We start from the raw sequence: 27,563 nt of genomic DNA, 5'->3' as shown, positions 1-27,563 counted from the left end.
CCTTTTCAGATTGACTTCTTTCACTTAGTAATATGTATTTAAGTCTCCTCCCTGCCTTTTCATGGCTTGACAGCTCATTTCTTCTTATTGCTCAATAACAGTCCATTGCATGGATGTCCCCCAGTTTATTTATCCATTCACCTACTGCAGAACAGTAAAGCTGCTGTAAGTGTCTGTGTGCAGGTTTCTGTACAGACATGAGTTTTCAACTCCATTTGGATAAATACCAAGGAGCACAAAGCCACGTCATACGGAAAGGACAAGTTTAGTTTTGTAAGAAACTGCCAAACTGTCTTCCAAAAAGCAGCTGTGCCATTCTGCATTCCCACCAGCGATGAACGAGAGTTCCTGCTGCTCCGCAGCCTCACCGGCATTTGGTGGTGTCAGTATGTGTATTTTTAACACAAACTCACAACTCTAATGCTGCCACAAAGGAGTACCAAATATATGGGAAAACTATCACATTTCTGACAACAAATTAGGAATTCTAAAATTTTCCCTTTTTACACCTTCTATAAAATAATTAAATATAGCAAGCTACTTCTCAGAAATGAGCTAGACTGATTAATTCATTTGTTTCAGAAATATCTGCTATGCACCCACAATGTAGCAGGCCCTTTTATTAGCCCAAATCATACCAACTAAATCATACCAACTAAATCATACAAGTAGAAGATTATGCAACAATAGTTGATTATGCCCTACTATGTGATAATTGCTATTCTAAATACTGCCATTGAATAAAATAGCCAAATCCAAATACTTCTGCCTCAAGGCTTTTACATTCATGTGTGTGTGTGTGTGTGTGTGTGTGTGTGTGTGTGTGTGTGTGTTGGGAAGGAGCAGGAGTGAGGATGGAATGTTACTCCCTTATCTTCTTTCACAATTCAATAAATAAAAGGTATGGGTCTAATCTAGCCTAAATCTAGCCTATTTAATCTTTTTGAATTCATGGGAGTAAAAAATGACATATCCCTCTAGTCACCTGAAGCAACAGCTAATGTTATAAACAGATACTCCAGTTAAGTTTTCTTGTCTCCTTGTAACTGATATAAAGGACATATAAGACAAAATGTAGGTTGTGGATGATAAAATCTAGTGAAATTACCAGATCAACCTGGAGATCAAATAAAATCTACCACCTTAGTTTTCATGATACTCCAAAATTGGGACTCAATATGCCCATACAGGTCCACACAGACCTCAGTCTATCTAACCAACAAAACCCAAAAATCTATGAATTCAGTATCTGCTTAAAAACATGACACTTAGATGGTCCCTTACTGAGTGATTAGTGAGTTAGTGGTCAGATAAAAAGGCTAACCGGTGAAGGGTAATGCACACCAGATTAAGAATAAATCATAAAGGGAGACATGTTTGATTTCATTATTACAGTGCTATTTTCTGACATTCTAGGAGAGTAATTGTAGGATCTCTTTGGTATCTGTTAAGTTGCAAATCAATATTGTCTTTGAATCAGGAAAAAGCATATCTGATCACTTTTAAAGTGAAATTACAATTTCAAAATTTTTAATTTAATTTTAAACAATTTTAAATTTTAAATGAAATTAAATTTAAATTACTATTTTATAAATATTTAACACACTCATTAAAAAAAAACAATGAAGGCTTTGTGAATCTGGTGCTGGAGAAAAAGGAACATTAATGCCAATTATAAACTGATTACTTGCCTTTTGGCAAGTAAAAGAATCTTATAATAAACTCCATACATTACCTAACTGGCTTTGATGAAACAATTTTGTAAACATGAATACTGACACATGCATGGTCTATAGGACCCAGAAATGAAAAAGCCCAGGCAGGCACTGTGCAGTAAGTACTCTGAATTCAGAAGATGAAAGAAGATGATGTGCAACATGCTAACTTCCTTTTCTTGGTTCCAAATGTTCCCTGGTCTTGTGGATGGTGCCATAACTTCAGAATGTATGCAGGAAATTGGATGTTTGCATTTGGAAGGGGTCGAAGGAATAACAACTGCATTTCTACAAGAACATACTGCCGAGCTCTAGTTTTGTTCAGTTCCTCCTACAGTAACACCAGGGCATAAAAACATTTAATAACAGAACTGTTGATAATTACATGGCGAGGACCAAGGGAAAGCATGAGAAGTTCAAGATTATTGAACAGAATTCAGAGTAAACTTAATAACAAAGTCCTATTAATAGAATCCATCAACCAGGTCACAGAATGATTCTTTGTAGTATTATTTATTGTGATGATATTTTACCTTCCTGGATAGAACTTTCCTAGTGCAAGTTAGTTTATGTCTTCACTTCTTCGGAATGATTTTTCTAATCTATAAAGAAATTCCCTGTCCCATTACATTCTTTTTATGTGTGCGCATGGTCTAATTACTTTCAGTATTTATAAGCTAGTCCTAAAAACTGGATTCAAGGACTTAGTAGGATCTCAAAGCTGTTGTGAGGATTTTTTCCCTTGAATTTCCCAACAATGATTTCCACATGAACATATAACCAAATGCCTCTGAACAGTAACCAAAATCTTTATGGAATAACCATGAGCAAGGATTAGAAAAGTTAGAAAATGACATGAAGGATGCCTAGAAAGCATGGATTTGAAATAAATTACAGCAGTCCTCGCTTGGTCCACTTCCAGTATTCATGAATTTCAGTTACCATGGTTTAAATAACACAAATGCCCCCAAATCACAGTACAAATTTCAGCTACCACAATATATTAACTGGGTACTTGCATGAAATGCAAACTTCACTGCTATCTCCTCAGTCCACAAATCACCCTGTTAATATCAGATGTGTATCATGGTCAGTGACCAATCATGTCACTTCTTTCAAAGACTGCTGGTGACTACTCACTGAACATGTGTTACTCAGTTCACGCACAGAGAGCAGAGAATGTGTTGTGTAACTTCCTTGTCTCCCAGTAACAAATCAATGTGATATTTTATGATGGATTATCAAAGGAGGAAACAGGGCAGCAAAGATGAAAAAATAAGGAAATATAAAGTAATAGTGTTGGAAGAGAGATTCAAATACAATGTAAATGACATCACAAAACAGCTGACTGTGGGAATGTCAACACTGCTGCCATTCAAGAGACTAGATATACAGTCAGAGAAACTCAGTAAAAGTGAACTTACTGGCATAAATGAGGACAGTGAGTAGGTTGTGACAAAAGGAATGCAGATGTCCCAGAAGTGGTGACTCTGGCAAAAAACTTCACATAAAAGAAATTCTTGGAGATATTGTATAACACTATAAATGCAAAGGATGAAATGTTGGAAGCTGATCCAAACCTAAAAAGGAGTATGACAATTCACTGAGGCATAAAAAAAGATGCCTGCTCTGTATTCAAAGTTATGTAACAAGGAGGAGGCAAGCACCGTTCAACTACTCTTACTGGAACACTTTAATTCTCAGTGTTTCTGATGTTTCAATTTAGCATGTACTAAATAGTTCTACTTTTTTCCCCCATTTCCTAATAGTGTTATTACTGACAGTAAGAGGGTTTTTAATGTTTTGACCAAAATTTTAAAGGTCATGGAGCAATAGTAATTTTTTTGCATTTATTTTAGATTGCTTTGCAGAGTTTCAGCTTATTTGGTCCTGTTTATGGTCTCACAGTTTTGTGTAAAGACAAGTTCAAAGAAAGGAAAAGTAAAATAGATATGCGTGACTCAAAGAATTTTAGAATGTTGAAGTCCCTGGTATGGAACTGAACCTTAACCCTATAGGAACTACAGATCCTGGAGGGCAATACTTGAAATCACTTATCAAATATCTTAATGACAGAAATTACCAGGTGTACTACCAAAGACTGAGGAAGAAGAACCCTGGAAATCAGCCAATAACTTGATTGTCATCAACACTGGAAACTGTGAGTTGGTACAGTTTTCAGAACAGAAAGAATGTGCCCGAAATGTAATACTACTAGAGATTTATGACTTTGGTTAACACTCAGTTTTTGATTCTAGTGATCTCTGAGCTGTTTGCTAAGCATTAGGATTCTGCTTAAAAGTCTGTAAGTTAAAGATAAAGGCAAAGATGTTTAGGAACATTTCCCTGTAAGAAACCTTTCTCTTCAAAACATGGTCTAGGGCTCACCAAGTCCTGGCTTGGCTTCAGGAGTTGAAAAGTCTTCTGAGGCTTCTTCCTCAGTAGGAGCAATGGCATCCTAAGATAGAGTGCAAGATAAATTTCTGGTAGAAAGTAACTCTTTCACCTAAAAATGAAGGCATAACCTGTTCTTTACTATACGTTTAGCCTATGGAAAGTCCAAGTTGAATCTTGGACCACTAGAAGACTGACATACCGGAGTAGAAAAACCACCGAGGGAAACCTCCTATGGTCAAATACAGACCATAAATGGTAACTTGAAACAGTGAAGGACAACTAGAAATCCAGGAAGTGAAAGTCATAGGTCTGAGTTACTATTAATAACTCTGGCTATACGATACTACGCCTTACCACATAACCTAATGGCAAGTGGAAAACAGAGGGGCTCTCCTGTTTGGTGGAATCCCCAGGCCATAAACAGGAGGCCTCTTAGAAAGGATACCCCAAATAAGGTAGACTTAGATCCATGACTATCCCCAAAATGGGACAGAAGGCACAGAACATACACACTCACATGTTTCCTCAACTGAAACGTGAGTGTTACAAAGCCAGGAGCAATATGCACTTCACTTTCATATCTCGAACCAATGAGCCCATGCCTAACAATCACTAGGCACCCTGTCAACAGATACTTGTTGAATAAATTAAACAAAGTAGGTCTACATTCTGCTCTGTCAGTAAGTTTCATCTACTGAGTATGTATACCCAGATATAGGTTCCCTCTTCGTGGAAAAAAAAGGTCTCAAAATAAGTTCAAGAAAGGGAGGTAGCACAGTGTAGTGGTAAAGAGCACTGGTTCAAATCCCAGTAGTACCAGAGAAGAGCTGGGGTGCTGTGGCAAATGGCCTAACCTACCTACACCTCAGGTTTTTAATCTATAAAATAGGGATAACGATGGCACCTACCCCCACTGAGTTCCTGCGAGCTGACTGCAGAGGTCAGTGCTTTCCAGCATCTATCATACAGAGCAAGGGTTCCACAAATATGTAGGTACTCTTATCATAAACACCTTTCAATGGGAGTCCAGGCTGCGTGAATCAAGTACATAGGCCCTCCTCCACACCACCCCCCACATTTACTTGTTCTAAGGAGAGCCTAAATAAAAAATTGCCATCAAAATATTTTTTTAGCTTCATAAGCATGTTCTTTAAAATATGATCAGTGGAATAAATATTTAAAAAGAGCATTCAACCTAACACAAACTGAAAATTAAAATAAGATTTTTCACCCATCAAATTATTAGCAAAGATTTTAGAACTATGCCAGGATTATGAGGTGAAAAACAGATATTCTCATCTGCAGTAACTGATACAAAATTTCAAGAAAACACTTTGGCAGTATGTATCAAGAGCCTGAAAATATCTCTGCCATTTCCAGTCTTACATATCTTTAGCAGAATTATTTCCATAGTATCAAAAAAAATTGGAAACATCCTTAATATCCATCAAGATGAGAGTTAAGTAAATTAGAGTACAACCATAAAAGTAGAGCACAGACAGCTATAAAAAGATTTCTGAAAACAAGGGGGGAAATCAGGATATAAGTATATAAGTTATATGAGTCCATTTACGGTTTTCTTTTTTAAAGAACATAACAAAAATGCATAGAAAAAAAACTGAAAGGGAAGGAGAAAACTCACTAGAATACACCAATAATTTATTTCTAGGTTGGGGGACTTCAGATTTTTGTTTTTGCTCTATAATTTCCTATACTGCATAAGGGTTTCTAAAGTGATATTTATTATTTTTTAAGTCAGAAAAATTGTAAAGCTTATTTTGTAAAAATATGGCTGATAGTGAACAGACTGACTCCTGGTTCAGTCAGTAAAAATACTGTCACTATGATAATGCCACGATCAGCAAACTTCAATCAAAATGCAACAAATCACATTACTGTGAAATAATTTCATAATCTTAAAAAAAGGCTATTCTCTACCTCTACATGGGCTTATGGCCTGGGTCTGCCAATAAAGATAAATGCTTTCCCTAACATCAGGAAAGACTGAACAGGTCTTGATGCTCTATCAGTCTTTTTCGTGATATAAAAGGCTTACCAAAATTCTAAGAAAATTTCCACAAGAAGTCTAGACACTTTTTTAAAAATAAAAGTTGTGAAATATCTTGACAGTTGTCACTGTTAGCCCTTTCTTCCCTTTCTTTGCTTTTAGACAAAAGTTGAGAATAGCTCGGAAATCACAAAACATTTTACAGAGTGCCATACATTGACAAGAGCCCACAGAATATATAATCAGTCATCTCTCTTCCATTTTCATCACTTTAGATTTCTGAGTAAAAGTAAAATTCATGAAATATACAATAGGCCAATCCACTACAACATTTTACTAGCTTTCACTTTTTTAAAGGTTGCAGAATGAAATAAATGAGATCAGCATTACTCATACCTTGCCTTGTATAACTGCTAACTGGCCTTCAATGACCGTTTCATTGCATGATAGGGAGATGAGGAATAAATCTTACATGTTAGAAGTTTAAATGTTTAGACTTCAACAATTTAGTAAATTTCTTTTACCAAACCGGTAGAGAAATATGGTTGAGTCTAAGTATCAACCAGAATCCATACTACCTTTTTACCTAGTAGTGACAATTCCCCATTGTTGACACTAAGTCTGAAACAGCATCAAGATTTACCCTGAGAAGTTTGGTCACATGATTATTACAGCAAAACATGATCAAAAGCCACAATTCACCCATGGCTATTTCCTTAGAGGCTGCAGAATCATAGTAAGGATGCCAAAACATGGTTCAAATGGGGCTTTTCCTAGGATGAACACATGTACACAGACAAGTGCAAAGTAGGAAAATAAAGAGAGGCAGTCTTAATGCTCAAAAGTACAATATCCTACCCTAACACTAATGTAGGGCTGTGACCATCTCTTTGCCAAAACAACGTGTGTAAAGGCTCTGAAAACACTATACTCTATATGAGAGTTTAAGGTATTGTTATTATTAGGATTCCCACTATTCATTCTTAGGAATTTTTAAAAAACCTTAAGAACTAAAAGTGAACTGCAGCAAAGTGTTCGGGAAAATATACACTTCAAGAAGAATATTGAGACTGTATATTATTATTTATCACATTATCACATTTCCTAATACAACTAAGATAGACTATCTCACTAATATTACCTCTCAGAAATAATATTTTCATCATTAAAACATAAATGAAAAATAGAAATAAATACTTACTCACAATACCAAATTGTCCCCAAGACAGAAGTACAGCCAAAATTGGGAAAATGACAATGAGGATATTTTCATTTGGAGAAAACCATGAAACTGGGAAGAAAGCAGAAATCACAATTAATATTTACTATAATCATGTTAATTCCTGCCACTAAATAGTCAACAATATATTTTTACTGTGAAGATAGAAAATAAAAATAACTTATTAAAGCTGTGGCCTTAAAATAATTACAAATTACACAAACAGTTTACTTATATAGGGAATTTTATTTATGAAACAAGAAGTGAGCTTAAGTGTTTTTTCCCTATTTTCCCTAACCTATGATTTAAGAAAGGAGACAATATGGCCCAAGAGCCGAGAATAGGGCTCTGCAGCCATGATGCCTGTCTTGAAACCTAACTCTATATTATAAGCTTTATGAGTATGGACAAAGTCTTAACACCTCTCTGTTCTTTAGTTATCTCAACTGTCAAACCAGTACAACATAGTACCTATGCCTTGAAGGGCTGTTGCAACTATTAACAAAGCTACTATGTGAAAAGGGCTTAAAACGGGGGTGCCTGGGTGGCTCAGGCTGTTAAGCATCTGCCTTCTGCTCAGGGTGATCTCAGGGTCCTGGAATTGAGCCCCACATCGGCCTCCCTGCTTAGTGGGGAGTCTGCTTTTCCCTCTCCCTCTGCCCCTCCCCCCCATTTGTGCTTTCCCTCTCTCTCTTAAATAAATAAACAAAATCTTAAAAAAAAAAAAAAAGAAAGAAAAGGACTTAAAACAAAGCTTGGCTATGTACCAAATACTCAGTCAACCCTCCTTACGATGATTATAAAATTAGGTATTAAGGAAATTTCTGTTAAGTAGGTCACATGTTACCTAAACAGTGAAAACAGAGCCACACAGTCTATGTGAAGGAAACTGAAACAAAAAGACTTCTAATAATTTGACAACTTTTAAAACATTAAGTTTCATTTCATCTTAACACTTAAGACACTGATTTTATCTATGAAATTTCTTCTTTAATAATAAAGCCAAATAAATGCACCAAAGACATTTCAAAGTTTGCCTGTACATGGGGGATCTGCTCTTTGAAGAACATTCCTAAACACTGCCCAAAGCAAGCACTGGTGTTCCTCTGAAATCAACGCTATTCATTCAAATCCTCCCCGGCCCTGCCATTCCATATCGGCATGTGAAGAACCTTGCAGGCTTTCATACCATAAGAATACATTTCTTGTATGAACCTTCTGTTAAAACCTAGTAAATGTTCGCAATAACATAACAACAGAATATAACAACATTATAAATTCTGTCTTAGAGATATTAGATTTCAGAATCTAGCATTTCACCCCGTACATAGCAGAGACTCAATAGATTTGCTGTTGAAGGTTCTAAGAGTCAAGAGATAGTTCGGTGAGTGAATGGAAGACTATGTTTCATTTTTTGCAGATCTCTACCAAGAGACACATTTTTCAGATACTCTGAATCAATACCTTAATTTCCAATTTCCAACTGTTTTACTATTTTCATACACCAAAGAAAACCTATTTTAATTTGGCCTAAAATCTACCAGGAAAAAATTTTGTAAATTATGCTTAGGTTTTCACATCTAATGCCCAAAGGATCTGATAAAAGCTCTATGATCTAATGACTACTCCTAATCAATTTATTTTCCCTATCCATTTTCTCTATTATTTTGAGTTGTCTATATTAACTCCTCAAATTCTCACAATTATTGTATGAGGAATTATTAACCCCTTCTTAATGCTGAGGAAACTGAGGCACAGGGAACCAAGGATCTTTATTTTTCTATTGTGTTCAATTAGCCAGCATACAGTACACATCATTAGCTTTTGATGTAGTGTGCAACGATTCATTAGTTGCATGTAACACCCAGTGCTCATTACAACATGTGCCCTCCTTAATACCCATCACCCGGTTACCCCCTCCCCCCTCCCTATGGATAAACGGCTGGTATCCAAGATCTATAATGAACCAAGGATCTTAAGTATCTGAAGTTTTCATGTCCCAATGGACTTCTGATACCCCTCCACCTACTTCACTAAACCTCCCCTCTCGGGTTTCCCCATTTTGGTAGGGCTGACTCTTCCAATTACTCAGACCAAAAACCTTACAGTCATCCTCAACTCCTTGGTTTTTCTCACACCCCACACCCAGTCCCACAGCAAATCTTACGGGCTCTACATTCAAAATACAGCCAGTATCTGATCAACATAATCAGTATGTGTTTAAGACGAGCTGACAATGAAATGTCCTTTCACTGACCTCCCTCCCTATGCAACAAAACAATCTCAGGATATATTGATAGAAACCTATTAATACGAGGTGTGTCTGACCACAGTCTGACCACCATTTTTCAAGTCATGAATATTTACTGAAATCACACCATGGATAGGGTATTCTAGACATTTAAGGTCTGACAGTGAACATGGCAGGTGGGGCCATGCTCGAGGAAGGGGAGGAATTGAAGATCAGAGTTTTGTGGGTAGTAAGGAGAGGTCTCTGGGGTGAGGAACTGGATCCGAGCCACATGAAGACAGGGAAGAAGAGACACCGAAGGAACAGCAAGTTCAAGCAAGTAAATGGTGGCTAGAATTTAGTGATATAAGAGGAGATGGGGCAAGATAATGTTGGGTCTCAACAGCTTGTTATGAGAGTTTGGATTTTATTGTAAGAGCAATGCTAAGTGACTGGAAAACTTCAAACAGGGGAGAAAAACGACTATGATTCATTTAAAATCTTTGCCAGCCATGTGGAGAATGGATTACAGAGCGGGATCAATCAGAAAGTTGCTGCAGCAATTGGGTAGTGGCAGGAAGGCAAGGTGTGACCCGCAAACACGGTCTTGAGTACATTTTCACTCATCGCATTTAAAGACATAACAGGAAATTGTTCCAAAAGAAGGTGACTAGAATGGGGATCCTGAAACCATTAGCAATGGCTGGAAGAACTGGGGATTTCAAACTTACAGAAGAATAAGCTTGGGAGGGAAATACCATAGCCCTCCTCATAAAGAGAAATTACAGGACTGCAAATTCTAGCCTGACTTAAGTTAGAACTGGAACTGCCTACTAGTAGACTGAGATCCTTTGGGAAGTAAGAGAGTTTCCTCACGTCAAGTGTTCAGGTAAGAAGTCTGAATGATAACTTCCTGGGGCGTGATAGAAGTAATTCGTGAATTAGACAGTGAGAGACTAAATGACTACTGGAGGACTCCAAGCCTCTCTGCGGAAATAAGCAGTGTAAGAGACACTGCAGTGACATACAGAAGGCGGGATTATACAACAAAAAACACCATTGTCTAAGTGATTCTTAATTGAAACTTATCAGAAGGTTTATTCAAACTTCACACAGGCTCACCTCTCAGCCCCCACCCCAAGATTTTAATATGTTCTCCATAGTAAGTGTGTGTGTGTATGTGTGTGAGCACACGCACACGCATGGAGGGGGTGCTCCATCATTCTCTCAGTTCAAACTCACTGCTGCACACCTCTGCCATAACTTATCTCTTCTCACTGACATGAATGTGTTACCTCTCTAATTGGTTAAGGTGGAGAGTGTGAGGATCACTGAATTGGACGTTCAAGAACCAAATGAGGTGCTGGGGGGAAAAAGCCAATGTTTCATATAAAACCACTTATATGCCCATTAAGCTATTGATTTGTTTTGATACTACTGTCAGATGACTTTAACTCTTGTTCCTCAATGGGAGAAAAGAGATAAGATACTTCTCAAAGGTCCTTCTCAATTTTGAATGTCTATGGCACTAAGAAAATAAGCTTAAAATGGACTAAGAACAATATCAGATATTTTTCCACTTTAGGATTAAGAAAGCTAATCCAAAGGCAATGTTATTCCATTCAAGCTATGGCTGACAACTCTGCCCATTACTCTTCCCCAATTCCTGTTCAGACAGTGTGGCTCTCAGGAAGATGAACTCATTAGTAGAAAAGCAAAGAAATGATATTAAGAGAGTATGGTCTATGAATGAGTGTTTAAATTTTTCTTCCCAGCCTAAGTGTTATAAAAACCCAGTACTTCATTTCCCTTATCACTGTGTACAAAATGGGATAACTGGAAAAAGTGGAAAGATCACTTTAATCAATGTAAGTATGCCTTTCTTTCAAATATATACATGGTAAACCTTCACAAACAACAGTTTCCGCAAAAGAAGATCAGGATAAAATTTACAACATTAAAACTCAAGCCAAGTTTTTATTTGATGTTTCAGGATTGTGATGACTTTTTTGATGTGTCGACTTGGCTAGGCTACAGCCCCCCGTTTCTTCCGTAACCCAGAATTCTAAGGTGGCCAAATCCTACTCCCTACAATCAGCCTTTTGTAATTCCCTCTCCCCTGAAGAAGGGATGGGACAGTGAATATGATGGATTTCATTCCCATGATTATGTTGTGTCATATGTGAAAAGGGATTTTGGTGATGTGAGTAAGGTGCCCAACCTGTTGGCTTCACTAAAGAGCAATTGCCTTTGGGAGAGAGGGGGCTGGTCTAATCAAATGAGCCCTTAAAAGGGCCTGTGCTCTTCCTGTAGAAGATTCAGTATGTGAGAGGGATTCTACAGGAGGAAGGATCTTCTTTGCTGGCTTTACACGTGGAAGAGGCCATGTGGCAAAGAATGAGGCAACCTCAGGGAAGAGAAGCCCCTAGTGGACATACAGCAAAGAAACAGGGACTTCCATCCTACAATCACAAGGAACTGAATTCTACCACAATCATGTAAGCTTGGAACAGGATCCAGAACTCCACGTGAGAACACAGCCTGGCCAACACCTTGATTTTAGCCTCGTTAAGACTTTGTGTGGAGAACCTAGTTACACCATGACCAGAACTGTGGCCTACAAAATGTGAGCTAATAAACGGGTGCTGTTTTAAGCCACTACATTTGTTATTTGTTACACCGCACTAGAGAACTATTTCAAGGATCTTGCAATGCCCTCATGCCAACCTCATGAGCATAATATAGATCATGCCGAGAATGACGGAAATGGCAACTCTACTGAATTTGAACTTACCTTTTTAAAACAAAACCTTAATAACTTACTTGGAGAAATGTAAAATTTTAAGTCTCCAAGTTTTTGTATTATTAATAATATCAATATAGATATTAATAACTGTTATAACTTATTTACATTTAGTATTTGGTTATTTACAAGGTGTTTTCAAAGAAACCATATAAGCATGGTTGTAAAAATCTTGGGTTTTGAAGACAGACAGATCTAGGTTAAAATCCTGGCTGTGACTCAATTCTTGAACAAGCAGTTTAAATCTCACCTGTTTCCTCATTTGTTAAATGGTAAAACCTATGTCTATCTCCTAGAGCTCTTGAGAAGATCACAGGACACAATATACATGAAGTATCTTGTATGTGCTCAAATAAATGTCAGGTTATTTTACTGTTCTTATTTATACTGCTATCATTTCCTTGAAAGCAGGGAGCATGTCTTAGTCATCACTGACTCCATAGTGTCTAGCACAGTGCCTGGCACATAGTAGGTACTCAATAAATCTTTTTAAGAAAGAGAGATATTAACTTATATACATTTCAGTTGCGTCATGGAGATGGTATAACCATTTTAGAGACAAAACTGAGGACCACATAGGCTGAGTTCCTCAAACAAGTTTTCTTAAACTAGAAAATGGTGAAGTATAGAAAAAGCTTTCTAAATTCAAATCCTGTGCTCCCTCCATGGTACAATACTATACACAGACATCAGAGGTATATAAAACTCTAATTCGCATATACTGCTTCCACATATTCAGTCCTAGTGCTCAAAAAAAAGAACACAAATGGTCACCATTACTCCACATTCCACTAAGTAGAATTCTCTATTAAGTAATTTCTATTCCTCCTTTATGCCTACATTTGCAAAAAAAAAAAAAAGCACAACATAGTACAAATGGTTTCTACTGCCTAACTCCCTAAAGTCCACAAGATGGGTAAGTACCCCTACTACAGTAACTTTGTATTCCACAGTAAGAGTCCTGCCCCAAATTAACATTTTTGAGCAGAGGGGGTTTATTTCTTTCTCCAGTCAAAAATGGGTGTAAAACAGAGACAACACCAGATGCTGGCAAGGAAGTGGGGAAACTAGATCACTCATATGCTGCTGAAAAGAATGTAAAATGAAAAAACCACTTTGGAAAACAGTCTGGCAGTTTCTTTAAAAACTAAGTGTATACTTACGTATAACCCAGTAATCGTACTTCTGGGCATTTATCCAGAGAAATGAAGACGACTATGTCCACATAGAAACCTGTACACGATTGTTCATAGCGGCTTCATTTGTAATAGCCAAAGCTGGAAACAACCAAAATGTCCTACAATAGGTGAACGGTTAAACAAGCTGTGATATACCCATACCATGGACTACTACTACTCAGCCAAAAGACAGAGAGAGACAGAGACATAGAGAGAGAGAAGGAGAGAGAGAGAATGAACTCTCGATACGCACAACAACTTGTGTAGTTCTCAGGGGCACTGTGCTGACTGAAACAAGCCAATCTCGAAATACTGTAGGATTCCACTTAAACAACACTGTTGAAATGACAAAATCACAGCCACAGAGACCACATCAATGATTGCCAGGCTGGGGGTAGTTGGAGGGGGAGGTGACTATAAAGAGGCTGCATGAGGAAGATCTTTGTGTCAATGGAGTAGTAGTTCTGTATCTTGACTGTGGTGGTGGTTACTTAAAAATACACGTATGATAAAATGACAAAGAAATATACACACATTGTACCATTGTGAACCTGCTGGTTTTGATATTTTACTACAATTACATAAGAAGTAATCACTGGGGGAAACTGGGCAAAGAGTAGATAGCACCTTTCTGTTCTATCTTTGCAATTTTCTATGAACCTTTAATTATTTCAAAAAATAAAATTGGGTGCAAAGTCAAACGTCTGAGACCTCTGGTAGAGTTTTCTAAATTCTCTGCAACAAAACATCACCTTCTCATTTTAATGGCCCGAAAGGTACGTACAACTCATTTTTTTTTACAGGATACTTTGAAAACAAAAAAAGATAATCACACATCTTTAAAATTATAAACTTTGTTTTCATCTCAGATACTGGTGCTTCCTCCCCATCCATCTTCATTCCATTGTCAAGCCTTTCAAATTTCACATCTAGACTTTAACAGTTTGCCTCTCAGTGACTGATACTACACTCCAAAATTACTGCTTCTCCCTGGTCTTATTTTTCTATTCCCACAAAAGTATACATTCCTTCAGAAAAATTTCAGCTAGGTATTAGATTATCTAATTCCAGTCACTGTGTTTGAATGATTATACCGTGCTGAAGGGCAAATAAAAGTTTTTTAAAAAAAGCTCCCTAGTCCAAATAAATATCAAATTAATAAAAGTTACAATGTAAGAGATCTTCTAGCAGAAACGCCTTCCAAATTCTGCCAACCTACTCTAAGCTGCCTCCTGCCCATTCCTCACTGCACAGAAATCCCTCTCACAATACCCCAGGCCAGCTTCAACAACTTATCTTACTTCATAAAATAAACATCCCAGGAACACAACCAACATTTGCAAAGCACTTTGGCTGACACAGAACTTACACACAAGAGATCTCAGCTGCTGCTCATTACACTGCAGGACACATAAAAGCAGGGACCAATTTTCATCCCCATCCCAGAGACAAGGTAACTTGGATTCTGAGAAGAAACTTCTCAAGATCATATAGGCAAATAATTAAGTTGCAGAATAGGGGACAGAATTCAGATCTCCTGATTCCTAATCCTAAACCATGTCAAAATATTCCATCAAACTAAACAGCCCACTCTCAATCTGGTAACAGACATTTTATAACCATGAACGCTAGAAGAATAGAAGGCAAAGAGACGATCCAATTGAATTGTTCTGCTCCCTCTAAAGCAGAGGTTCTCAAAGTATGGTGTAATCCTAAAATCAGTTATATGTCTAGTGATTGTAAACAGGTATTTCAAAACAGAAAGTCATAATGCACTTCTATGTAGTTGAAGAAATCAGCTGGCACGAGAAAGAAAAGAAAAGAAAGCAGGCTGTTTACTTCAGCTAACTACTGCTTTATACACCTCACCAAGCCAAGTTTGTGAAAAAGAACAAAATCATGGTGCTATAATCAAGGCTGAATTCAAATACACTGAATTGGATCTCTAGTTCTTCTAAATCTCGGCAAGTGAAAAAAACACCAAAGCAAAGATAAGCATAGGAAACCTCAAGGACTCATCCATGATAACCTGATTTTTTAATCTCCTGATTCTCCTTCTAATCTATTCTCTGCAAAGGGGACATGGCTGGGACTTGTCAACCCTTGATCAAAGTGTAAGGTTAAAAAAAAAAAAAGGCCAAATAATTGGGAAGAGACTGGAAAATTAATCACATGAAAGAAAGTACTTTTGATGGCAACAAACAGAAATGCAGAGTAGATGACCTCAGGATTGCTCGCCCCAACAGAATAGTCCTCAAACCAAAAGTCTGAGAACCACACAATATACAAATTAACCAACATCAAAGGAGTTTTATTCTGAAAAGTAGAACAATAAGATAAAACTCATGATCTTAAAGCTGTTAAACATTCCATCAACATTTATTATTAATAGCCTGTTTTTTGATTCAAAGGAGTACCTAGGCCCATTCTGCTTCCTTTCTAACAGGATCAGGACACTACAGGACAAATAAACGGGAAGGTTTTATAGAAATCTTACCAATTCGATATTTTAGTTCTATGATGGTTTCGCCTTCTCTGGTTAGTTCGGTGACTTCACAAGTGTAGTTTCCTACAACAGCCTCTGCCTTGTCCATCTCCAAAGAGGCAATGCCAGTTAGTAATTTTTGCGGTACGATTTTTGTACTCTTAAAGTTATCACCGTGAGTGGTCTTTTGTAGAGCTCCATTAAAGGTGAAAATGTCTTTTCCTTTTAATTTCCACTTTACATACATTTCATTAATGTTTGTTGCCTCCACATTATTAACAAAGCATGGGATGATAACACTTTCGTTGCAAGCAGTGTATTCTACAGATTTGGTTATGTTAAATATTAGCTGAGCTGAACCTGAAAAAGAAAAAGAAAATTGTTTCACTTCATTATAGAATTCTATGCTTCAAGTTGTTACAAATCCTTAAGATAAAGAGCAATGTTTCACTTGTTCATTTAAGCAAACAGTGCAACTACAGAGAAGACAGGCAAGGTGAAAAAAAATCCAAATTATTTTAATATTAATGTGTAACAGCTCGTAGACAACACTGTAACTTTTCCTTACTCAATCTCAGTAATACAAAGTATACATTACCATACATCTTGAGAATAAATTCAGCAACCCTGCTGGAACATACAGGTGTAGTATCTGGCTTTGGAAGCTTTGAAGTAATCATTACTGCCTACTGATACATGTAGAAAACTACTGTCCTAACCATGGGAAAATTTTGAACAAAAAATCAAACCAAATATTATATTCAGTACATATTTCCTCCAAACAGAACTTGCTAAACTGATAGGAAGTTTATCTCTAGCCTTATGTTGCATTTCCAAAAAAGATGACAGGGTCTACTACACTTTAATACAAAAAAGTAAACCAGATGAATCACATCACATCTCTCCATGAGGATGGAAAGTCTTAGAATGTTAAGGAGAAAAAACATTCTCTGTGGCTATTTTCCCACTGCAAAACACAGACAGCAATAGTCATTTTGTATGTAAGTATCAGAAAGGATTACATACAACAGAATGACAATTTCCCACCCCTATATTTCACTGAAACTACGGAACAACAATTTTCAAATATATATTACAGGTATTCTTTCCTCCTAGAAACCATAAACGACTCAAAAAAAAAAAAAAAGCTAACAAACAAGTTAATACCAAGAGCAGATACTGCTAATAAATAGGGTATATACTAGTCCTCTTTTATCCATGGCTATGCTTTCTCTGGTTTCTGTTACCTATGGTCAACTACAGTCTGGAAGCAGATTATCTTCCTTCTGACACATGGTCAGACAATCTATAGTAGCCTAACTCTAGGTCACATCACATTGCCTATATCCTTCAATCTCATCATGTAGGCATTTTATCATCTCACATCATCATAAGCAGATGGATAAGTTGGGACGCCTGGGCGGCTCAGATGGTTAAGCGTCTGCCTTCGGCTCAGGTCATGATCTAAGGGTCCTGGGATCGAGCCCGCATCGGGTTCCCTGCTCAGCGGGGAGCCTGCTTCTCCCTCTCTCTCTACTATTCCCTTTGTTCCCCGTTTGCCTCTCTCAGAGCTCTCTCGCTCTGTCAAATAAATAAATAAAATCTTTAAACAAAAAAAAAAAAAAAAAAGGAGGAGGAGGAGGAGGAGGAGGATTAGTACAATAAGGTGTTTGGAGAGAGGGACCACATTCACATAAAATTTTATTATAGCATACTGTTATAACTGTTCTATTTTATTATTAGCTATTGCTGTTAATCTCTTACTATGCCTAATTCATAAATTAAATTTAATCATAGACACATATAGAAAAAAATAGTATATGTAGGATTGGTACTATCTGCGGCTTCAGGCATCCACTGGTGGTCTTGAACGTCTCCCCTACAGATAAGGTGGACTACTGTATTCTATCATTTCTTCTCCGGAAAATAAACTGTCATTGCCTTACAAAAGAGGGATTGGAAAAGGAAATGCAATCACTTACCTTTCATCTAACATGTTCGAGAACATGGAGAAATTATAGCTGTCTTCCACACTGTTCAGCCATTTATCAACCTTTTTACCTAAATAGTTAGCTGGCTCTTCCCTCAAAAAACAAAGCACTGACAAATACAAGTAAAACATTAACTTCAATAGTTCATCCTTAAGATTTCCTCTTTCTACACTTACAAAATGTGAACAAAAATCAGGAGCATCGGATGTTATTATGCTAAGAACATAATTATTATTCAGTAACTGCCCACTGAGTTGAATGCTAGGATGCATAGTGGAATATGAAGTGGACAATGTTCAGAAAGTCTGAGTACAAATTAAGCAGTTCATTTAACTTTTCTGTGCCTTGGTTTACTCTCTCTGAGTAAGAGGATCAAAACCGAACGCTAGGCTACTTCACAGAATTGTGGTGAGCATCCAAGGAGAAAACACCTGGGCAAGTGCTCTCTTACAATACTGTGCTATAAACATCAGGGGCAATACTGTAAAAGTTAGGTGATAAGGCATTTTAATGTAATGATCTGGACCTTCTCTGACTGGCAGGTCCAAACTGTTTTATTTCTGGGAATCTGCAGTTTGAATTTGCCTCGGGCATGTCCATGGTTCACCTCTTCCCACTTCTTTACATTTCTTGCCATCCAAATATTAGGAAGCCTCAGGAAAAACCTGGACTCCCAGCTGCATTCTTCCAAGCCTTGGGCTTGTGAGTTATCTTCCCTGAGAAAGAAGTACTGGAGGTGGGGAGGGAGGACCTACAGTGTACAAGAAGAAGTCAGGGTGTGTGGGTGGCTCAGTTGGTTGAGTGCCTAACTCTTGGTTTCAGCTCAGGTCATGATCTCAGGGTTGTGGGATCAAGCCCCATGCAGGCTCCGCACTAAGCAGGGAGTCTGCTTGAGGTTCTCTCCCTCCCTCTGCCCCCCCCCCCCGCCTCTCTCTTAAATAAATGAACAAATCTTTCTTTTAAAGCTTTTATTTATTTGAGAGAGTGAAAGAGAGAGAGAGCGCACACAAGCACCAGCAGAGGGAGAGGGAGAGGGAGAAGCAGACTCCCCTGCTGAGCAGGGAGCCCGACACCGGGCTCCATCCCAGGACCCTCAGATGATGACCATAGCGGAAGACAGACACTTAACTGACTGAGCCACCCAGGCGCCCCATGAATAAATCTTTAAAAAAAAAAAAAAAAAAAAAGGAGAGAAAAAAGTACGATGCTGGATGCGAAAGAAAGGAAAGTGTCAGAAAATATACTGAAAGGTTTTGAAATGGACAAAAAGATTACTGAGTGTCCTTTCAATGGAGTGCTGGGAATTGTGGGACAAATTCCTTGGGAATATCTCATTCTGTAGGGGCCTACGCCCTTTACTGTGTTTATCTGTCTGAGCTATTTTACAATTTTGGTAAAACTGATGGCAATGCAAACGATTCATGTCCATAGAGATACAAATAAACTTTGTTCTGCAATTCACTTCTCCCTGGTGGAAGAAGAGATTTCAAAAAATCACGTTTTATTGCCCTGAGGATAATATTGCATCTATTTGAAAATTCATTTCACCATTCCTGATTGCCTATAAATGTGTCTGTTCTCTCAATTTTCTTTTAAAACTGAGATGGTTTTACTATCTTGCTGGTTTACTTGTTAATTAACATGTGAAATAAAATCTTTGATATGTGGTCATTTTGTATGTGAGTCAAGATTTTAAAAATTATTTCTAAAAATTACCCTTTAATAAAAAAGATACAAGTGAAGAGCTCAGTTATCCTAGCAAACTTTTTTAGAAGGCTCTAAGTAATAAGTGGTTGGTGAAAACTCCACAATTTCATCTTATGTTTCAAGAATGAATTTTCTAAAGAATACAGAAAGCACTAATAGCACTGCATTTTTTGTTGCAATAAAACAATCTTACAGCTGAAGCAATTTAAGTAGAATAAATGCTACCAATAAAATTCAAAGTAAAATTGACCTAGATAAGCCATAACTTGAATAACCCTTCTGCTAATTAATAATTAAGGGTAGTCCAAAAATGTCACTCCACCAGCTGTTAACTACAGCTTCATCCTCTATAAACATTTATAAAACAACGACGACAACAACAACAACACAAAACTACTAAGTAGTAAAATTATCTGATTTGGGTTTTCTCTCTTTTGCCTACTGCTTTCTGATGAAACATCAAAGTGAGAAAAAAAGATTTAAAATATAGAGAGCAAATAAAAGCACATAGATAATTAACATGAATAAGGAAACTCTGAATAATCAAGATATGCCTATAGCAGTATAAATCAGATAGGAATAGATAAATATAACCATCAGTGATGTAAAAGCTACAGATAAATTAACAAATGAAATGGGATATTATTTTATATAAAATGCCAAAAATACTGGACTTCACAACCTCTGTAAATACAGACCACCAACTGAAAGCATCTCAGACCACAGTCCTGAAAACAGCTATTATATGTTGCAAAGAAGGCTCAATACATCCTAGTCACAGTACACAAGTCTAGCTCTGAAATGTACAAATGCAACTAACATTTACTGAGAATTACCTGATCTGAAACATTGTGATAGGATGAGGGGATACAATGATGGAAAAAAGCGAGAATTATCTTTTAGAAGCTTTCAATTCTCATTTGGAACAATGATACATACTTTTTATAATAGAAGGTCATAAGTGCTATCCTTTGGTATGAACAAAGTGCTACAGATGGGCAGGAGAGTAATCAGTCTTACAGATTTCTAAGAAAATTTGCATTGCTACTAGGGGAACAACAGAAGATTGTCACAGCTCCCGCCCATCTGGGCCTTCAATCATTTATCTTTTATCTGTTCCATGCAAAACCTCTCTCTCTCCTTTTTTTTTTTTTTTAAAGATTTTATTTATTTATTTGACAGAGATAAAGACAGGCAGCGAGAGAGGGAACACAAGCAGGGGGAGTGGGAGAGGAAGAAGCAGGCTCATAGCGGAGGAGCCTGATGTGGGGCTCGATCCCATAACCTGGGATCACGCCCTGAGCTGAAGGCAGACGCTCAACGACTGCGCCACCCAGGCGCCCCTCTCTCTCTCCTTATTAACACTTAAATCACTCCCCTTTTGCAAAAGCTTATCTTATCTCTCAAAGAAGCCTTGAGTCCTTTAGATGAGAAGCCAGAAGCTTCCAATACTTCCCACCTATAAATTTACCTGCAACCCCAACTATCCACACCCCCTTCACCTTCTTCCCCTTCACAGTTGTATCCCTTCACCCATTAGTTTTCATTTCTGCCTCCATACCCACTAGTCACCCCAAGGATTTTCCCTAGTTGATTATCAGCTTCCTACACCCCCCCATGCTATTCGTTGGTGTTCTTTTAACATATAAAAAATTCTTAAATATTAACCAACTTTTTAAAAAATCACTCATACTTGTCTCCCCTAGCATCCTAAAATAATAATCTAAATGCATTTCTTCACCTCCTATTCACTTCTTAAATCTCTGCCACCTGGTCTCTACCTCTTCTTCACTACAACAGTTCCCGCCAAAGCCCCCGATAATCCCTTGTGAAAAACTGAATGTGGACAGTTCACTCTCTATCTTGACTACTCTATAGTTCCTGAGCCAGTAGGCAGCTCCTTTCTTGCTCTTTCCTCTTGGCTTCTGTGATAGCTCTTGATTCTGAATTTCCTCTTATTGCTTTGTCCATCCCATTACAGCTTTCTTTCTTTATTGAAATCTATTCCATGACTCACAAAATAAATATTAGTGTTCCTCAAAACTTTATATGCAGCACTGCCCTCCTCCCAACCCCCTGGGGCCCAGCATTCTCTCTTACTCCACAGTTACACCTACCTACATACTTTTTGTTTAACCAGGCCCCACTTTCTCCTTAACTGCAGACGTGGAAAGCCAACTGTCCGCTGTGTACTTCCACTTGAATGTATTACAATTCAAAGTCAACATGTCCAAAAACCTATTTACCCTCTTCCTAGCCTCCACCCAAATCCTCACCATTCAAAGTATTTTCTATTATCTATCAGTCAACCAGACCTTGACCTATAAGAATCATACTAGATTCCTCCCTCTGCTTAGCTATGAAGAATTCTTAGTAGGCTCAACTTAATGGTTCCTCAATCCAATGTCTGTTGTAAGAATTAAACATCTATCATCTCTCTTTTGAAATACTGCCATAACCTCTTAACTAGCTCCCTACGTCCAGCCTCAATGTTTTCCCATCTCAGCCCCAATGTATTTTCCACAGTTCTCAAAATAACTGTTCTAAATGCAAATGTGCACTCTTCTGCCTAATATACTTTAACAACACCCCCCCTCCGTTTCAAGCTAAATTCTAAGTGCATTAGCATGTAATACAAACTAGGTCCTTCAAGATCCTGTGCAGCCCCACCTCCTGTACTCCCTCATTTCCAAACTAAGCTCTAATCATAATGACCTCCTGCAATTCCATGAATATGTACACGCCCCCTCACCCCCATCCATGCTTTGGGCGAGCTGGCAAACACTTCATCCAGTGTCCAGGTAAGAGCACACACTGTGGAGTGAGACCTTGGCTCAAAACTTGCACTTTCTAGTTGTATAACCTTTGGCAAGTTACTTAACCCCTGTAGTTCAGTTTCCTCATCCACAAAATGTGAACTGAGGTCATATATACCTCACAGAGACTTTGTTAAGACTTTAGAAGACAATAATATTAAGTTCTTACTGCAGTGCTTTTGCATACATAGGAAATGTTCAATAAATGTCAGCTATAGTTTACTAACTTTGGTTCTTCCTGCTAGAACACAAGGGAGATGTTCAATCCTATTCCTCTTCCCTACCACTGCTCAATCGTATTCATTCCCTCCTTATTGCTCCCATTGCTCCCAGTTCAAGTGTTGTCATTGCACTTACTATTGAATCTTGAAATTACTGTTTTACTTAACGATCTCTCCATTAGGCTCAAACGGTAGAGAAACAAAGACAATGTCTTCATTTGGTATCCTATGGATCCAGGGCCCAGCAAGTACCAACCAATACATTCCTTAAAAATGTAAAAAATTTAAAGTATGAATCCCAAGAAAGGAAAACTGTATCAGAGAGGATTCACTCTTCTTACATATGTCAAGAGAATCCTCCACTGCTACTCACTTCAATAGACCTGATTATCGAATCAAGAAGCTACATATTTTAATGGAAAATCTTGATCAAGTCAGTTGCAGATTGCATGGAAGAGTTTCTTAAAAATTATACAAATGTGTTTAAGAATGATCTTCCTAGAGGATGATGTTTAAACTAGGTCTTAAAGGATGAGTAGGAATGATATAGAAAAGGAAAAGCTTTCTAGGCAGAGTATATAACATGTGCAGAGGAATGAGGAAAAGTGAGTAATTGGAGGCAGACGATTCTTCAGGTGAGCTCTAGGAAAAAAGGAATGGTTAAGAAATGGTGTAAAGGCTTCTCTGAATGTCATTCTAAGGAACAGGGGCTTGATAATATAAGCAACAGCAAAACACACAGACTTACTTTTATTTAAAAAAATTATACAGCAGCATGAAGGGCGAACTGAGGGCAGGAAGGGAGATGGGAAAAGGAGACCCATTAAGAGATCATTGCAACGGTCTAAGTAATTGACACCTGGAGGGAAGGCCAAAACATTACAGTAAAAAACAAAGAATATCAACGTAAGTTGGATGTGGGAAATAAGGGAGAAGAATAGGAAAGAATTAAAGTTTACTAAAAGTATGTGTAACTGGTTAGATCGTGGATTTTATAGAGAAAAGAGATTTTGGAAATTTACAGGGGAATATTCTTTCAATATTTAATAGGCTAAGTATTAAAGGACCTATGGTACAATGAAACGAGGATGTCCAGTAGACCCCAGGACACACGGATCCAGATTTAAGAAAAAAGGTCAGAGCTATGAAGACTTGGGAATCACCAAGATCAAAGCTGGTAAGTCAAATTGTGAGCATAAACAAGATTGCCCAGAGAGTCCCTGCAAAGCAAACAGAGAAGGAACCAGAGGATAAAATGCTGGGGAACAACAGTATTTATAGAAAAATCATTAAAGAGGAATAAACCAAGGAAGTGAGAAAAAGAACTGAGAGCAGCAAAAAATACCACTGTGAACATCAAAGACGGGTCTTCATGTGGACAAAATAGATGTTAAATAGTATGGGTAAAAACAGCCTCTAGATTGAAAACTACATCATTAGCTTCTTTACAACAATGTCAAAAGACTAGTGGGATCAAAAGTCAGATTGCATTTGGGAAGTGAATGGGAGGGAAGAATGAAGAGGCATTCTCTTTCAATAAATTCTGGAGTGTAAGAAAGCAGAGAGATAGAAGGCAACAGGAAAAGTGTGGAGACAGGGACCAGGGCAAGGTTTTTTGGTTCTTCTTGTTTATTTGTAATATGGGGTAAAACCTGAGCATGTGTGCAAGCTAGAGTGAAGGAGCCAATGGAGAGGGAAAGATCTACGATGAAAGACTGAAGAGTTAAGTGGAGTTGGGCAGATCTCCAAATGGTGAAAGTGGAAGAGCGGCAGACAGGTGAACCTTTCCTTGGAAAGGTACTGAATAGGTAGGTATACTTCTGAAACTGGGGGAGGGAAGAGAATGAGATGGTTGCTTAAGATATTGTAGATAAGTTTAGTAATGGTGGGAGGGAAGCTGAGAGAGTCCACACCACACATCACTATTTTTGCAGTAGAGTAGGAAGTTAATTATCTGCTTGAAATGGATGTTCAGGAATGGGGAAGAAGACCAACAGTCACTAAGGCAAATGAAGCAAAGATCATGAGTAAAGATACCTGCTGAAAGTAATCCTACCAGTTTTTGCCATCAGATCAAGACCCTATTACGAAGAACTAGATTCTAAAACCGAACTGGGTTAGAATTAGGGCCAAAAAGAGGGATTCAGACAGATCTCTCCTCAACAGAGACCAAATAAGGTCTAGGGTAAAGTAGGCATGTCCACAAGGTGTTCAGCTCTGACTCAAAGTAATTCCCTACTAGATTTAAAGTGGCCTTATAAGAACAGAAGTGATAAACCTAGAATTACAGGGGAGAGAGCAGTGTCAAGTCAGTAACATCCAGAATTATGGGCTTATCAAGCATTTAAAATATATTAGATGTCACCAAGAAATAAAAACAAATGAACAAAAATCCCTACTCTTTATAAGCTACATTTTAAGTTACTGAGAGGCATAGAGTCTGAAATTTATCTGTTATACGCAAGAGAGCCTTGCAAAGTGCTTAGAACATAGCATGGGCTCATACTTGCTTGCAACGGAAAAAGCGGTTTTGACAGACCCTGCACTTGCCAAATGCCTTGCCTTGGTAAGTGCGACATGTATTCAAATATGCACATTTATTCTCTTAATCTGAATCTCAAACTCTAGGGTTGACCAGATTCTGAGTCTTATCTAACTGTCCCATAGATAATGAATGCAATATTCAGAGGAGGGTATAACTATAATTTCGGTTTCAACTCTGTGTAACTACGAAGGAGAAAAATCCAGGTTCTATTGCCTCAGTCTAGGTATATCAGGATCAAATTTCTTGGGTGCTCTATATTTTTTTTACTTTAGTACTGCATTGAGTTTAACAAAATTGATCCTATACTAGTATTTTTTTTTTAAATCATGGAAGAACTAGGACACAACGTAAAAGTTGCTTTATGAGAACCCAAGAGTGCATTATATTAGGCTGAGACACAAGATATCAAAATACAGAGATTTTTATCTTGTATAAAAAGCTGACAGCAAAAACCTAAAAGATGGCTAAAATGGCTATATGAAAACTGTATTACAAAAAGAACACTAAAGTATTAAAAACAATGCTTATTTGGCTATAGGTGAATGAACATTAAGAAATGCAAACTTGGTTTTAATAATATGCGTGATTATTGTGGACTTAGAATATTTATCAAACTTAGGAAAAACACCTATTTTTCTTCTGTAGAACGTGGCCTTTCAAATCTCCATTAACAACTCAGTGGCAAAGATAAAACATCTGCCAAAATACAGATGACAGCATGAGCAAGTGTCCTAATGGTAGGCATTTAGTGTAATGCTTTAACACACTGCCTCTAGACTGCTGCGGTGGCCCCATAAATAAGTACTTTTAAATAGGCATTTACTTCCTTAAAATGGCAACTTGTGTTTAAAAGTAATACATTCTTTAAGAGAAAACAAAACATTTTCATTTAAGCAAAACGAATTACTACCAGGCTTAGGCAATAAAACTGTTTTCTAATCATGTGTACCCTTGATTTGAAAAACTCACTTCGAACAAAGAAAAATCATTCAACCACTGAAAAAACAGTCCATGTTACTGTCGTTATCTAAGTCGTTTTATCTGCCAGTTACTAAAAACTACTGAAACTACTGATGTGCTTTTAAATAAACTATAATTGGACTTATAGGGCATGGGGGAGGAAAGGAGGGTAGTAATTCATTCTGTGTCTTATAAACTAATAGGTGGTTTGCAGTTTGCCTGTAAGTAGACAGAAGGACCATTTCAGGTAACTCCTTTTACTATAAAGGTCAACTGAAACTGAGTGGCTTCCAAAAAATGCCTCTGATTACCAGTCATCTATAAATGAAACTGAAAGCAAAATCCAACTTCAATAAAAATAAACGTACACATCTGTGACTGTTTTACTCATCCTGAATTCTAAATTCAGTCTCTTAAATATTCTGGTTGATAATGACTTGTGTTCTGAGACTGTTACCATATCCTCATGCCTGTTTTTTTTTTTTAAACTACATATTAAACACACATAAAATCCACTATATCCTATGGCAAACACGATCACTTTCTGTTTTATAGTCAACACTTAATAGAGCTCAAATGTATAATGCCTCTATTTTGCTTTTTTTCAGGTTATTATTAAGGACAATAAAGTACTATAAATTGTGAATTCTGTCACTCTGTAGGGAATTGAGCACATTAATATTGCATGTAAATGAGTGCTAATTATATGTGACTTAACTATTATTAAATAAGGCCTAGCAGAAATCCTATTCCCGAAAGTGGCATTATACCAGTTCTTTCCCATCTGCTTGAAAACAGGACCACTGTTTTTAATAAAGTATATGATTTACATTTTTTATTCTTCTGACTAGCTTTGACGCCAACAGTCTGAATTAGTGATATTTTATTACAAATGTGTAATTTGGTCCAATATAAAGGCTTTCTGAGCGTACAACAGATTTCTGAAAGCAGTATTATTTTCGCTATAGTAATAGTAATGGCAACAAGCCATTAATGATGATGACAAGAAATACTACCTTATCTAATTATCAACTCTTTAGATAATAAAGACATCATCAACAGCTCCAACAACCCAGGATGTTTCAGAGATCGGAGAAAGTGGAAAGCAAGAATTTAAAGGCATAATGGAAATGGTTTGAAATCACAAGCGTTTATAAATGGCAGAGTGAGGCTAATAATCAGTTTAAAATCTAATTAATTTAGCATTCTAGAATTAAATGTAACAATTGCGTCTGCTACTCAAATTCAATACTGAATCTTATAAAAAGTTCACAGAAGACTATATAGA

The 27,563-nt window shown here is 37.4% G+C and overlaps 1 protein-coding gene across 5 annotated transcripts in view; it reads right to left on the bottom strand.

Moving 5' to 3' along the window:
- Window positions 1-27,563, bottom strand: part of CD47 (CD47 molecule) — a 45,479-nt gene that overhangs the window by 16,742 nt on the left and 1,174 nt on the right. For all 5 annotated transcript variants that reach the window (XM_045785261.2, XM_045785264.2, XM_087861641.1 and 2 more), the window contains exons 2-3: window positions 16,048-16,395; window positions 7,322-7,411 (exon numbers count right to left, since the gene is read on the bottom strand). In XM_045785261.2, coding sequence (XP_045641217.1) covers window positions 7,322-7,411; window positions 16,048-16,395 — 438 coding nt within the window. The remainder of the gene's footprint in view (window positions 1-7,321; window positions 7,412-16,047; window positions 16,396-27,563) is intronic.

The sequence above is a fragment of the Ursus americanus genome, chromosome 4 (genome assembly GCF_024610735.1).
Source record: "Ursus americanus isolate L20-20 chromosome 4, mUrsAme1.1.p, whole genome shotgun sequence".
NCBI lineage: Eukaryota > Metazoa > Chordata > Mammalia > Carnivora > Ursidae > Ursus > Ursus americanus.
Note: the sequence above shows the minus strand (reverse complement) of the source record. Positions and strands in the feature narration are given on the sequence as shown.